The sequence below is a fragment of the Nycticebus coucang genome, chromosome 13 (assembly GCF_027406575.1).
Source record: "Nycticebus coucang isolate mNycCou1 chromosome 13, mNycCou1.pri, whole genome shotgun sequence".
Lineage (NCBI taxonomy): Eukaryota > Metazoa > Chordata > Mammalia > Primates > Lorisidae > Nycticebus > Nycticebus coucang.
This window is the reverse complement of record NC_069792.1, coordinates 24,804,702-24,819,315: the sequence shown is the minus strand read 5'-3', so window position 1 is coordinate 24,819,315 and position 14,614 is coordinate 24,804,702. Positions and strand designations below refer to the sequence as shown.

General features: G+C 38.2%; 1 protein-coding gene across 6 annotated transcripts in view; it reads right to left on the bottom strand.

Moving 5' to 3' along the window:
• The window catches only part of GDAP1 (ganglioside induced differentiation associated protein 1), a 49,569-nt gene that overhangs the window by 11,825 nt on the left and 23,130 nt on the right, over positions 1 to 14,614 (bottom strand). The window contains exons 1-2 of one of the 6 annotated variants that reach the window (XM_053559162.1): positions 6,872 to 7,064; positions 6,026 to 6,218 (exon numbers count right to left, since the gene is read on the bottom strand). The exons of 3 other annotated variants lie outside the window; for them this stretch is intronic. In XM_053559162.1, coding sequence (XP_053415137.1) covers positions 6,026 to 6,218; positions 6,872 to 6,988 — 310 coding nt within the window. In that variant the 5' untranslated portion in view covers positions 6,989 to 7,064. Of the gene's footprint in view, positions 1 to 6,025; positions 6,219 to 6,871; positions 7,065 to 14,614 lie in introns of those variants that run through there. 2 more of the 6 variants (XM_053559165.1, XM_053559167.1) reach the window with 2 other exon arrangements.

Here is a 14,614-nt window from a genome sequence, read left to right as displayed (position 1 = left end):
GAGAAACAAAAAGCAACAACAAAAAAAATCAGAAACAATAAAAGTATTCTGCAGCCATTTAACTGAGACAAATGGTCCTGTATAATCTCAAGTCTTTGTACTACTGACCATAATAACAATGTCTCTGAGCCATTAAAACACACACACACTCTACATTTGATTTCCCTAAGAGCAAAAATTAAATAAACAAATTAGGGGTTCAAAAGCATAAGCTTCCATTTAAATACAAATCGGGGGGAAGCATGGTGTCAAATTATGTAAATTCACTATATGCATTCATGATTTTCTGGGACACAAATTTGTACATTATTTTCAATAAATGTTATATACTATACATTAAATGTTTGACTACTTCTAATTGGTATAATTAAGAGTTTTAACAGAAACATAGGCAACAAAAGAGGCAAAAAGTCCTCTATAGACAGTTTTCTCCAGTTATTGGATACACATAATATAGAACTAGGGCCTGTGTGTTGTAATACCCCTACTTATCTGGGACTCACAAAGAATTCTTTAAATATTACTTTTAAAAGCAACTTTTAGTTGCTTAAAATCATTAGCTTTAAAGACTCATTTTCTTTTCCTAACCATAGATCATTTTCTCCACACTTCCTGCTAATCTGAAATTTCAGTAGTTGTGCTAAAAGACATATGATCCAACTTACATATAAGTTGAATAAACTTACGGACATACATGAAATGAAATACAGTATTTCCTCAATAATACACAACTTAAATACATAACTATGTTTAAGCATGACTTTAGAATTAATGTTCTTTTTATTTGTTTTTATTTTATTTTTGAGACAGAGTTTCACTTTGTCAACTTTAGTAGAGTACCATGGCATCACAGCTTATAGCAACCTCAAACTCCTGGGCTCAAGCAATTCCCTGGCCTCAGTTTTTCATTTTTAGTAGAAATGGGGTGGTCTTGAACTTGTGAGCTCAAGCAATCCACCCACCTCAGCCTCCCAGAGTGCTAGAGTTACAAGCGTGGAATTAATGTTCTTTTTAAAATGGTACTTTTGAATTTCAATAATACTGACAAAATTGTAAATATAAATTTCTATCTCCTAATCAGACTTATATGTGATTTTATTGTCATACCAGAATAATTTGATTATTTCCAAACTAAATTCTGTTTCCTAAAACTTCTTTAAGTTTAAAAGATATGGACATGATTCTTAGAGAACTGTTATATATTAAATTACCAAAATTCATTATTCACCATACATCACCCTTAATTACAGGCTGCCACCAAGTTATTTGGTAGTAATATATGTTCTAGTATTTAATAGCTATTTCATATTTTTGACTAACATCTGAAATAAAATTTATTGAAAGAGATGATAAATAATACAAGAAATGGCTAAATTTTAAGATCCATATTAATGTGCATATTCACCTTGTCACATCCACTGTTCCTGAGTGGATGTGACAACTAATACAACTATTCTTTGTTACAGGCCCAGATTGAAAAAGCTATCATGTATATGAAAAACAGTCTATAAAACTAAATAGGAATAACAGAATAGATATACATTAAGGACAGGGTTGGAATTACTATCGAACTTATAGAAAGAAATTATCTTTGTAAATCAACAATGATTTGGGATCTTTGAAATATCTCTGAAGCATCCCAGGACCTAATTAATATCCAAAAATGGTTTACTGGAAGAATGAATGAAGAGATAGCCCTTGGACAGCTTTCAGTTGGGCAACTGAGTATTTCTAAATTCCTCTGTTGGTCTAAATTTTGCCCTCAGGAATACCATTCATGTCTACATCATTCTTCCATGATTGCTTTAAAAAAAAAAAAATCAAACATAGTCATTATCCAACTTAAAAATGTATTATCTCATGCTAAGATTTGAAAACGATTCTTCTGGCTGTCAACTTTCTCCAGCCAAACTACCAATTATTTAATGGATTATCTCAAAAGTACAAGGATGTAAATATATAAATAGTAATATAGAAAAAGCTTGAGGAAACTTGAGAACTGTCTAATCCCCAGCTGGGGGTAGATAGCAAATAAAAACAAAGGAGATGCCAGTTCACCACATTCTGATCTTTAGACAAACGCTACACTTAATTAAGTCTCCTATCACAACCATTGGCAACTATACATCTCATGAAAACCATCCACTTAACCATTCTAACTTGTCAACATTCCTCAAAGATCCATCCACACCTGGAAAACATGCCAAATGTTCCAACCAGCCCAGAATGCAGATGTTACAACTCATCCTGATCTATATAGAACCTACAATTTTCTTTTTTTTTTTTGTGGTTTTTGGCCGGGGCTGGGTTTGAACCCGCCACCTCCAGCATATGGGACCAGCGCCCTACTCCTTGAGCCACAGGTGCTGCCCAGAACCTACAATTTTCGAAAAACCTGACATCAACATCCATCCTCCTTTAATACAGATGATTTTTAAAAACAAAATTCACATGTTGCATTTAGCTTTGTTAGACTTTATCTTATTTTTCCATTTTATTATTGTTCCATGAGAAATGTTTTGTAAGACAATCATCTTAACCACCCCAGCTTTTCTGTCACTTACAAAAGTAACAGTACTTATATCTTTATTCAAGTCATTTACGTAATTGTTAGGCTCAAGTCAGAGAACAGAAGCCTATACAAACACCACAAGGGATTCCTATCCAGGCAGACATCTATTTCAATAATTCATTTTAATAATTCATAATATTTATTAAGGCATTGGGAATACAGCTTTTAATAAGATAGACACTGTTTCTGACTTTGATACTTACAGTGCTATACAAGTTATTTGAAACATTAAACATGAGTATGATTAAAAAATATCCTAAGTAAAATGAGAGCCTATAGCTGCAGGGTCAACTTTGTATAAGAAATGTGTAAATATCGGGTTCATATCCTGGACGAACCCCTCAAATAGAAATGTGTAAATATTTCAATATGGTAGCTTATTCATCTTCAAATGTGCATTCCTATCTTCTAGCCATATTTGCTCCTTTATTCCATAAGGGTATATTATGTGAAGTAATTTCAAATGCTCCACTTAAATCAAGATAAACTATATCTAGACCATGCCTGGCACATAATGCAAATTTTTGTAAGTGTCAATGACATTCTCCAGTAATGCAAAACTTAAGCTGGTTCCTTTTCCTGAGATATTCAAAAACTTAAAATACATAGTTAAAAAACTTTTGACAACCTATTCTAGAATTCTGCCAGATTTAAAATCCGAGTCACGGCACCAAAAAGAAAAAAAATAAATAAAATAAAATAAAATAAAATCAGTAATTTAGAGCAGTGCCTAAAGTTCAAACACTAATCTCTAGCAGTATTCTCAAACTTTAATGTACCTATGAATCACCTGGGGCTCTTGTTAAAACAAAGATTCCAAGTCAATGGACCTAGAGTGAGGTCTAAGATCCTGCATTTCTAACAAACTGCCAGGTGATGTCAGTGCTGCTGGTGGATGGAACACACTTTAAATAGCAAGGGCTGGTTGAATTCCCCTTCCCTGTCTTTGACACTGAGATGACATTGGTCTATCACTTGTCTAGCTTTTTCCCTATTCTTCCATGAATTCTTAAAGATTACTCTGAGATAAACTTCATCTTGACTTATAGAGAGACTATCCTTGATTTATGTAATTATTATTCCCTTGTTGTCATCCTGTCTATGGTAAATTTTAGGTTTCTTATTCTTAATTTTTTTTTTTTTTTTAGTCCTTTCCAATTGAATGACTACTCTGCAGGAAATAGACTGAAATTGGTTGAATTGACTTGGTTTAACTTTTTTTTTTTTTTGAGACAGAGTCTAACTCTTGCCTTGGGTAGAGTACAATGATTACAGCTCACAGCAACCTCAAACTTCTGGGCTCAGGAGATCCTTCTTGAGTACCAAGGACCACAAGTGCCCGCCACAATGCCACAGAGATTTTCTATTTTTAATGGAGACAGGCTCTTGCTCTTGCTCAGGCTGGTCTTGAACTCCTGAGCTCAAGCAATCCTCCCACCTAGGCCTCCCAGAGTGTTGGGATTATAGACGTGAGCCAACGCACCCAGCCTGGCTGGAGGTGTTTTTTCTCTGCAACTGATAAAACTGCCTCAAATAATCCAAAAGACAAACAGAAATCTAGTAACTAAAAACATTCAACAAGTTAATGGAATCATCAGACTAAAAGCTAGAACTCTTGACTGCTTACTTATTATAAAAACTCAGTCTGTAGTTTTCATATTTCCATCCTATCATTCAGTCTGCAGTACCTTCTCTAATTAAATAAATAGTAATCAAAAGGACAACTTAGCATTTCCTTTGTTTATTTAAATATAATATAGCAGGACCCAGAATGTATGAGTTTTGTTATTATGTATACTAATAGCAAAATGGAACACCTAAAAAAATTTTAAAAACCTAGTAACAGTAACAATACTATGTTGTAAAGAATCATACTTTATATCATCAGATTTCTTAGAAGAAAAACAGTATAAGGTGAAGGTGTAAAGGAGGAAAAGGAGGTGAAGGGGAATGATGACAGTAGGAGCTGTAGTACAACAATGCTACTAAAGATTTAAATATGATTTTCCATTTATTATGTCATTTTAAAGCTTTGACCATTTAAAAGAGATTTCTTACAAAATTATGTTTGTTCACATTACAATCACTTCTCTCAAGAAATATAAATTACTATTAAACATACTTATCCATTTCCAAAAAGCTCAAGATTGAGAAAAGTCATTTTAAATAAATTAACCATTTTCAGTACTGTACTGTCCCCACCATATAAACTTAAAAGGGATAGCAAGTAATAGTGAAGAAAAAAAATAATTCATCAAAATCTTTAGTTTTGACCAAGGCCACCATTAATCAGAACCTCCAATTACAATCCTAAGTAGCTAACACTTAAAAATAGGGGCAGCCCCTTATTAATCTAATTTCCTGGGCTTCTGCCCACACTATTTAGGTCGTATACTCATTTTTTTTCTAAGTACCTCAGAGTTTTCTGGTCCTAGTAATTTCCTTTCTCAGCTTCCTGAATTTGGGGCTAGATTCCAGTTTCATCCTGCCCAATAAATACGAACAAATATGAACTGGTAGCTGGTGAAAAGTGACTGGATCTCATGCAGCTTCATTTTAGAAGAGCACTGAGCTAAAACCTTGGAGCACCATGTTCTGTTTTCAGCTCTGCTGATGATCAGCTGTGTAATGATCTCGGGCAAATCATTGAGGCTACAGTTCACCTCAAAGAATTATTACTAACAAACAAGATAATATGTAAGTGGCAAAGACTATGGGAGACAGCTGGTATAATATAAAAGACTCTGCCATACAACAGCTATATTACTATGGACAACTCTTATTTCTCTTTCCTCACATATAAAATGGCAATAACTATTCTACCCTAAGTTATTTTGAAGACTGAATAGAAATTACAAAATGACTGGCACATAACAAGCTGTCAATAAATGATTACTTAAAAAAACTATACAAATTTAAGCCCTATAATTCCTTAGTAAAGATGATTCAAATTATTCAGAAGTAACTGGGGCAAAGAACTCAAAGTATACTAATCTTCTTATTTTCCCTTGTCTAAGATGTATTCCTCTTTTTTCTTCTTATTGTTTTTAAGATAGAACCATTTGGTAGATTAGATGAAATTGATTGCACAGTGCATATTTTGAATCAATACTATGAATTTACTTTAAGGCTAATAAATCACCAACACAAACCACACACCTGCAGGGTTTTTGCAAGTAAATTTAAAAGAAAAGTTTCCACATTAACATTTGAGCTGTACATAAAATTCTTTTGAGTTACACTGCCTTATGCAAAATTTGTTATTGGCTTATTTTATATGTCTGCTTATGGAAATGGAAAAGATATTTAATCTCTAAATCACCATCATAAAACCAGAGAGAAAGGAGGAGAGTGAGAGAGTGAAAGAGAGTGAGAGAGTGAAGGAGAGGGAGAAAAGGAGCACATATTTTTGTTGAAAGTAAATCCAAAAATCACAAATAGCCTTAACATTACCATCCAGGAAAGTCTGTTCAAGATAATCAATGATCTGAGTGGCCTCACAAATTATGTTTTCCCCGTGGATAAGGACAGGCACTTCTCCAGTTGAGTTCAAACGCATAAACCAAGGCTCATTGTGCTCACTCAGGGGCAGACTTACATCATGTTCCTCGCACTTCAATGCCTTTTCAGCAATTACCAAGCGCACCTGGAAGAGTTCAGACTGGTTACTACAACACATGTAAGCTTTCAATAAGTGACTTCCCTGGGTTTCCCTAATTATTAACATTATCAACAGTCTTTCTAATGATTCATACTCCTGGAATTAACAAGGGGGATATATTCTAGCATCTCCATCTAGATGAATTGGAGAGAAAAAAAATTAATGAAAATGACTCTGGCTGTATTCATTATACAGTTACCGTCGTCGTCACCACTGTTCTTTAAGCTAATTATGCGTCCTCCCCAGACAAGAACATGAAATTTGGGGAGTTTAGCCCTTGTTGAAGAGCGAATCCAAGAAAGAGTCAAGGAAGCGACTGTAGATTGTGCGGGGGCAGGAAAGCGCTTCCCTCGGCCTCATTCCCCAGGGCCCAGAGCGCAAGGCCTCCAGGCCACATGCTGAAAGCGATGCTTTTCCGTCGCATTTCTTGAGTGGCAGTGCCTGAGTCACAGCCTTCCACCTCACAACGGATTCTCCCTGCTCCCACCAAGGAGCGTTCCTGCCCCGGGAGCGCGCCCGCCGGGGCTGGGCTGGTTTCTGGGCGCGCGGGCGGCGCGGGCGGCCCGGGGCGGGCCCGGAGGGAGCTGTCCGGGTGCTGAAATCCGATCCGCGCCGACCTCTGCAGGCGCGGCCTTTACCTTTTGAGAGCTGAAGGAATGCGTCCAGTGGTACAGAATGAGCTTAACCTCCGCGTCGGGCCGGCTTTCGGCGAGCAGGGGCGCGCCCCCTCGCTGCTCGTCGGGCCTCCGAGCCATTTCGGGGTGCGCGGGTGCGGAGGGCCTCGCCGGCCGCCTCGGGCTGCTCCCACCCTCACGGCCCGCAGAGCGACTGTAGGCTCCGCCCGACGCCTCCCGGGGCCGCGGAGACGAACGGAACGCTGGGAAGTGTAGTCTCGCCGCCGAGAAGGCTGCGGGGCCGAGTCCGCCGAGACCCCCATCGCTGCGACCACCTGCCAGGTGCCCCTGAGCTTTATTTAGGGGAAAAATCTACAATGTGAGTCCTTGGTTATTATGGTGAGTAAAGAAAAATGGTGCCAGCAAATTTCTCATCGTTTTGGAGGCTGCTCAGGGATAACGGCAGCAATTTCCCGAGATACTTGGGGTTCCTCTAAGAGAGCCAGTTCCTTCCCCGAAAAGGAAGTTCCGGGCAACAAAGCAACAGGAAAAGGTTCTATGAGTTTTCACTAGAAGATGCCATTATGGAGTCATGCCAAAATAAATAAATAAGTAAATAAAATCATAAACAACTAATAAGCAATGGCAATATAAAGTGGCCTAGCTGTTAAACAGAAAAATTTTAGAGTATTACCTGGGTTCATGTCCTAGTTTTTCTGTTTTCTCCCTTTTGGGGTGGAAATAATAATTCTATCAATCTCATATGTTTTTTGTGGAAATTGAAAAAGTAACAAAAACGTTAAACACTCTAACAGCCTGGCATGATGTACACATTAAATATTATTCCCAGGTTCAGTCGCCTTGTAAACATTTATAACTCTCATCAGAATCATAATTTTATACTAGTCGAGTTATTATTGTACATCTCTTAAAATTTGGCATCATAATAAATTGACAAAATTTCTCGTTCAGAAAATACACATAAATATGACCGTGAAATAAGTGCCTATGTAGTTTATTCAGCTAATGTTTATGAAGCACTCACAAGGTTCCAGACATTGTGCTGCATCCTGAGAATACAAAGATGAGTAAGACCTAATACCTGCTACCAGAGATACAAATCTGGTGCCATAGACATCAGACAACGACCTAAACAGAACACCACAATAAAGATAAGAACTTAGCGTGAACACAAGGTGCCATGAGAAAGGAGGGCAGGCCCCCAACCCAGGTCAGAAAAGGGACTCTGGAAGACATGAAAGCTCATGGGGTGCTTCCTTCCCTTTGCAGCACTTCATCTGTTGTTCTTTATAATTCTTTTATAATTTGGAAACATTTTATGTCTTTTTATTACCTTTGCTTAACTCAAATGATAGAGCAAAAGTGAATCTCTCATCAAATTTGCTCTACAGTTCATTTGTAAGAGTAGAAGGGGAAAGAGTAAACCCTTGAATCAGACAGAGTGGGGTTTAAATTCTAGCTTTACCCCTAACTTGACCTCTCTTAAGCTTTCACATGATGATGTGATGTGTATGCATAAAAATACCTGCTGCCCCAGACTGCTGTAGGACTTCAAGGAGAGCATATGTATATAAAGCACATAGAGCACTGCCCAGAATGTAGTCATTGATAAAAATCTATGTGTAAAAGCCCCTCCCACTGACATGAGGAAAATATTATATTACATTTGACCTTTCCTCTTGGAGCCTCTCTTATCTCTCTTCAGAAGAACTTCATTTTAATTCTCCAACTCCAGATTCCCATATATACTTAATTTACTAAATCACCTCAATATTTGAATCAACTCAGCACTAATGGCAGGCCATCTGTCAGGACCAGCTGAAAGAATCCCAACAATCAACACTGAATACTTCATCCAGCAGCAAAGCAAGTCAGTAAATATTAAAGGAACTGATTACTGTGCTGGTGTTTAGGACCCATAATCCACATAAGTCATTGGGAGTGTAAACATATACAGAACTTCTACAGAGATATTTATCAACTGCATTCAAAAACCATCAAAATTGGCATAATTTCTAATGTAGCAATTCGTCCATTTTCAGTTTAATGAAGGAAATAACTATGGCAAATTCTGAGAGTTGATCCTAAAAATCTGTTTCCCCTTTCTTCCATAGTAATAGAAATTTAGCTGGGCACATGACGGTGTTCTGAGAAAGAACACTGCATTTCCCAGGCTCACTGCAGCCAAATGGGGCCTTGTGACTATTCTAACAAAGTGCTGTGGATATGCCACAGGGCAGGCTCTGAGAATCCGTCTTAAAGAGACAGTCACCCTGTGCCTCTTCATAATATCTTTCATCCTGCTTCCATGATAGTAGATGCTGACTTGGACCATGAAGATGGGGCCACATGATGGCTGGGCCATGCATTCGGAGGAAACTGAACGTCTAAAGACATTGGAGAGCACAGCTACCATACCAATCTCAGTCTGCAAACCTCCAAGCTTTTACTTGAAGAAACAAAACATCTTGATGAGGCACTGGTATTGGTGCTTTCTGGATGTTACTGTCTTAACCTATCCTAAGATGTCAACCTTGTAAATATAGATGGTTTTTATTTCTTTATATTTCTGCATATTCTAATTTTTCTATAATGAATATGTGTTGCTTTTAGCTCTTAAAGATGTGAACAGCAAAAGACTATCATTAAGATGAGATAAGGAAAGATGGTTTTTGCTTTTTTATTGCAATAAGAGAGAAACTGCTACATCTACTTTCAAGGATATATAATCTCTTTTACTTTCCATCCCAATAAAAGCCACTTTAGGTACTATAGCAACCTTATTATCCTCTAGGCCAGTGGTTCTCAACATTCCTAATGCCACAATGTATTTTCATTCTTACAAAGGAGTTGGAACCCACAGGTTAAGAACCACTGCTAGGCACAGTGGCTCATGCCCATAATCCCAGTACTTTTGAAGGCTGAGTGAGGAAAGTCACTTGAGGTCAGGAATTCAGGATTAGCCTGAGCAAGAGCCAAGCACTAGCTCTACAAAAAATAGAAAACTTAGCCACATATACTGGTGTGTGCCTACAGTCCCAGCTATAGGGAGGCTGAGGCAGTAGGATCCCTTAACTCAAAGAATTTGAGATTGCTGAGAGCTATGATGATGCCATTGCACTGTAGCCTAAGCAATAGAGTGAGACTCTGTCTCAAAAAAAAAAAAAAAAAAACAAACAAAAACAAACCCTTATTATGCACTCACATTATTCAGAGCTCCTATTATTTTGTCTTTATATTCTGTATCAAGCTGTCTTTGTACATCACAGCATTATCATGGGCTCCTGGAAGACGGGAGTCACATCCAGGTAAATTTATGTTTTCAATAAACATGTATTGAGTCCCAGACACATGCTATATATTAGAAGATAGTTAAATGTCACAGTCACTAGCCTTAGGGAATTCAAGTGTGGAGGAAAAGAAATGAGATTTCAACAGTATAGTAATTAATTAGATACCTAGAAAACTGTAATAGAAATATAGACAAAGCCACCTAACACAGATAGTCTTCCCCAAAAAGGCAATAATCTTTACCATAACTAGTACCATACTGTTGCAATTACCAGTATATCTAGTACTGTGCTACCAGTCGCTCATGGTAGTTGATTGTTAAATTTTTAGGAATTTTGCAAGCTGGATGTTCAACACAGCCATTATTCAAACTTAAATAAAATTGAGTTGCATTTACATAAATTGTTTTGAATAAAGCTAGCAAATACTCAAAACTCATCACTTCCTAATTATTTTATGTTTATTATCTATCCTCATGTACTTGTATATAATAGCTCTAAGATGGAAATAGTATATAAGGTTGTACTACTAATTCTTCCTAACTCCCTGTTGAGTAATATCAGATTAGTAACTTGAAATTGGCCACATGGGAGTATTTACATTACAGAAATCGATAAATCCTATCTATCATGTTTATTTTTTCCCAGAAAGCTGGTTGTTAGACATTTACCAGCATGCCACTAAATATATTCATCTTAGTTAGTATTGGATAAATTGTTTTGATGATGTGAGAAAAAGGAGGAGGAGAACCCGGGTAACTCTGTGCATGAGTAAGTTTGTACACTGATCTGCTTTTGGTACCTTTTCTTGTCCCAATCAACTTTAATTCTGCTTCCCTCTCTGTTTCGTGGACACCCACTATGCTTATTACCTTTTCTTTTTTTCTTTTTTTGTAGAGACAGAGTCTCACTTTATCACCCTGGGTAGAGTGCGGTGGCATCACATAGCTCACAGCAACCTCCAACTCCGGGGCTTAGGCGATTCTCTTGCCTCAGCCTCCTGAGTAGCTGGGACTACAGGCGCCTGCCACAACACCCGGCTATATTTTTTTGTTGCAGTTTGGCTGGGGCCGGGTTTGAACCCACCACCCTTGGTATATGGGGCTGGCGCCCTACTCACTGAGCCACAGGCACCTTTTCATCCTCTCCACTGTGATTAGACAGAAGGTGCATGCACACGTCAGTCGGCCTGCTCTCAAACTCCGAGCACTATCTCTGTGGTTCATCTTCCCAGCAGCAAAACCATGAACTAGTAAACACTGAATAAACTGATTATTGCATTTGTGTTCAATATTAACACTTTATAAATGAAAAACATAATGTAGAACTTCTGTGTCTAAAGATCACAGACCACTTTCTTTTTTTTTGAGACAGAGTCTCACTTTATTGCCCTCAGTAGAATGCTGTGACATCATAGCACACAGCAACCTCCAACTCCTGGGCTTAAGCGATTCTCTTGCCTCAGCCTCCCGAGTAGCTGGGACTACAGGTGCCCGCTACAATGTCCGGCTATTCTTTTTGTTACAGTTTAGCTGGGGCCAGGTTCAAACCTGCCACCTTTGGTATATGGGGCCAGCGCCCTACCCACTGAGCCACAGGCACCACCCACAGACCACTTTCTTAAAATCTTATTTGGTCTTCATTAGAGTTTGTAAGGTGGCCACTATTCTTAATTTATAGTTAAAGAAATGAAGTTTAGTAAATTTGAGAATAATCAAAAATCTTGGAACTAGTAAGTGACAGAACTATAACTCAAATTTTTTCACTACTAATCAAGTATTATTTTCTTTTACACTATACTAGCCTTAAACCAAAGACAGATTGGCCGGGCATGGTGGCTCATGCCTGTAATCTTAGCAATCTGGGAGGCCAAGGTGGGTGGATTGCCTGAGCTGACAGGTTCGAGACCAGCCTGAGCCAGCAGGAGACCTCTTCTCTAAAAACAGCCAGGCATGTGGCAGGCGCCAGTAGTCTCAGCTTCTGGGAGGCTGAGGCAAGTGAATCGCTTAAGCCCAAGAGTTTGAGGTTGTTGTGAGCTATGATGCCACAGCACTCTGCCAAGGGTGACCAAGTGAGACTGTCTCAAAAAAAAAAAAATTAAAAAGACAGAAAGTTGTGAACTTTCGAGCCATAGACAACCTGGGGTGAACTTAGGGAAGAATATAGCCACCTTCTTGAAAATTAATCCATGCAGGTGTATGCAATTCTATTAGAGCACCTTTCAAACTACTGTGTTTAACTACTGCCTATATGCTTTTCCTGTGCATTAGACTCTGAGTCTCTTAAGGACAAGGACCTAAATTATTCATTTTAGTATCCTCAGGAACACAGAGAGTACTTAGCCCACACAAGATGCACCCAACCTGCTTATCAATTCATAGGCAACCATGAACACCAACCTACCACCACCAACAAGTGATGACGACAATAAGTAATAATAATACAGTTGCAGCTGCTTAGCCTACTGCTCTAGAAATTCTATGTGTAAAGGTAATTTCGTTTGATAAACTTCAATATTTACAAATAAAGTATAGATCATGGTTCTATAAACTGTCTTTTATGTTAGTATTTATTGAACTTCTTTACCATTTGCATAATTAATTTGAATAAGTTCAAATGGATTTGAATGATGTTATAAAAAATTAATCATATAACTTCTGAGGCTAAGTCACTTTACCTATAAAGTGATGATAAAAATTGAACCAATAGGCTGGCAACACTGATATATCCAGTTTGGGAAAATTCCTCAAGTTATACATATAATTCCTGTACTTTCCTGTATGTTTTATGCTCCAATAAAGCTTATTATAACACTGTTATGGCTGAGTGATGTATATATCTATAAAAACCACCTGTATGTAAAGTCTTATTACTGATTTTACATATTTTCACAGCTATTAGGTAATTGATACACACACACACATATGTATATATACACACACATTTTTTTTTTTTTAAGTCAGAGTCTCACTCCATCACGCTGGGTAGAGTGCTGTAGCATCGTTGCTCTTGGGTTTGAGCAATCCTCTTGCCTCAGCCTCTTGAGTATCTGGGACTACAGATGGCCACCACCACACCTGGATAGTTTTTCTATTTTTAATAGAGACATGGGTCTCGCTCTTGCTCAGGGTGGTCTGGAACTCCCGAGCTCAAGCAATCCACCCGCCTCAGCCTCCCAGAGTGCTAGGATTACAGGCATGAGCCACCACGCCCAGCTAGTACCTATATTTTTTAAATGAATTCAACTAAGGTGGAGATCTTGAAAATTAGAATAATCTAGGTTTCTGTTTTATAAAGTACTTTTATGAATGACCACAAGAGGTCTCTATTTTTTAAGAATAATCCCCTGCTATTTTTTTTCTCTCGACAAAATTAGAAAACTGAAATGGTGATTTTCTCTAGAGAATATATTTAACTCAAAACCAAATTTTGCAAAATTAAAAAAATTTTATACGCACAGAAAAATAGAATCATCTCCACTTTCTGCTGACAATAGCAATATTAATACTAATGGCTCTTGCCTATAATCCCAGCAGTTTGGCAGGCCAAGGATTGATTAAGACCAGGAGTTTCACTCTGGGAGGCCAAGACTAGAGGATTGCTCAAGCTCAGGAGTTCGAGACCAGTCTGAGCAAGAGTGAGACCCCATCTCTACTAAATATAGAAAAATCACCCAAGCATTGTGGTGGGTGTTTGTAGTCCCAGCTACCTGGGAAGCTGAGGCATGAAGACTGCTTCAGCCCAAGAGTTTGAGGCACTCTACCGAGAGTGACACAGTAAGACTCTGTCTAAAACAAAAGACCAGGGGTTTGAGACCAGCCTGAGCATCGTACTGAGACCCCTTCTCCAAATAAAAACACAGCTGGGCATGGTGGTACATGCCTGTGGTCCCATGTACTTGGGAGGCTGAGACAGGAGGATGGCCTGAACACTGGAGTTATAAGCTACAGTTGAGCTATGATCATGCCTCTGTAGTCCACCGTAGGTGACAGAATGAGATCCTGTCTCTTAAAAGAAAAAGAAAAATACTAATTAAGCACCCAGAAATTATTTTGCCTGCTCAGCCTTGACTCACACAGTAATCTAATCCATATGAATTACACAGGATTTGTAATTGGGATATACACAAGAATAAGAGGAGGATGCTCACCCACATACACACAGGCATGAGAAAGCAGGCATACTGTGTGTGGCCAGGACTACTATGAATAAAGTCCATTGCGGATAAAGTTCAGTGACCAAGGCTTAGGCCATGATAAAGGCATACTGTGTCACAGGGGTTCCGTGATCAATATGCTGGGATGTGCTCCCTCCAAAAAGGCAAGGAGTCCTTATTTAGAAGTTTTCCTTGAGAATTTTTACCATGAATATGAACAATTCCTATTATCTGATGTTCTCAAGTGTCTATGAAACTCTACAAGTATAGTATCATCTAATTGAATAAGATAACAGATGG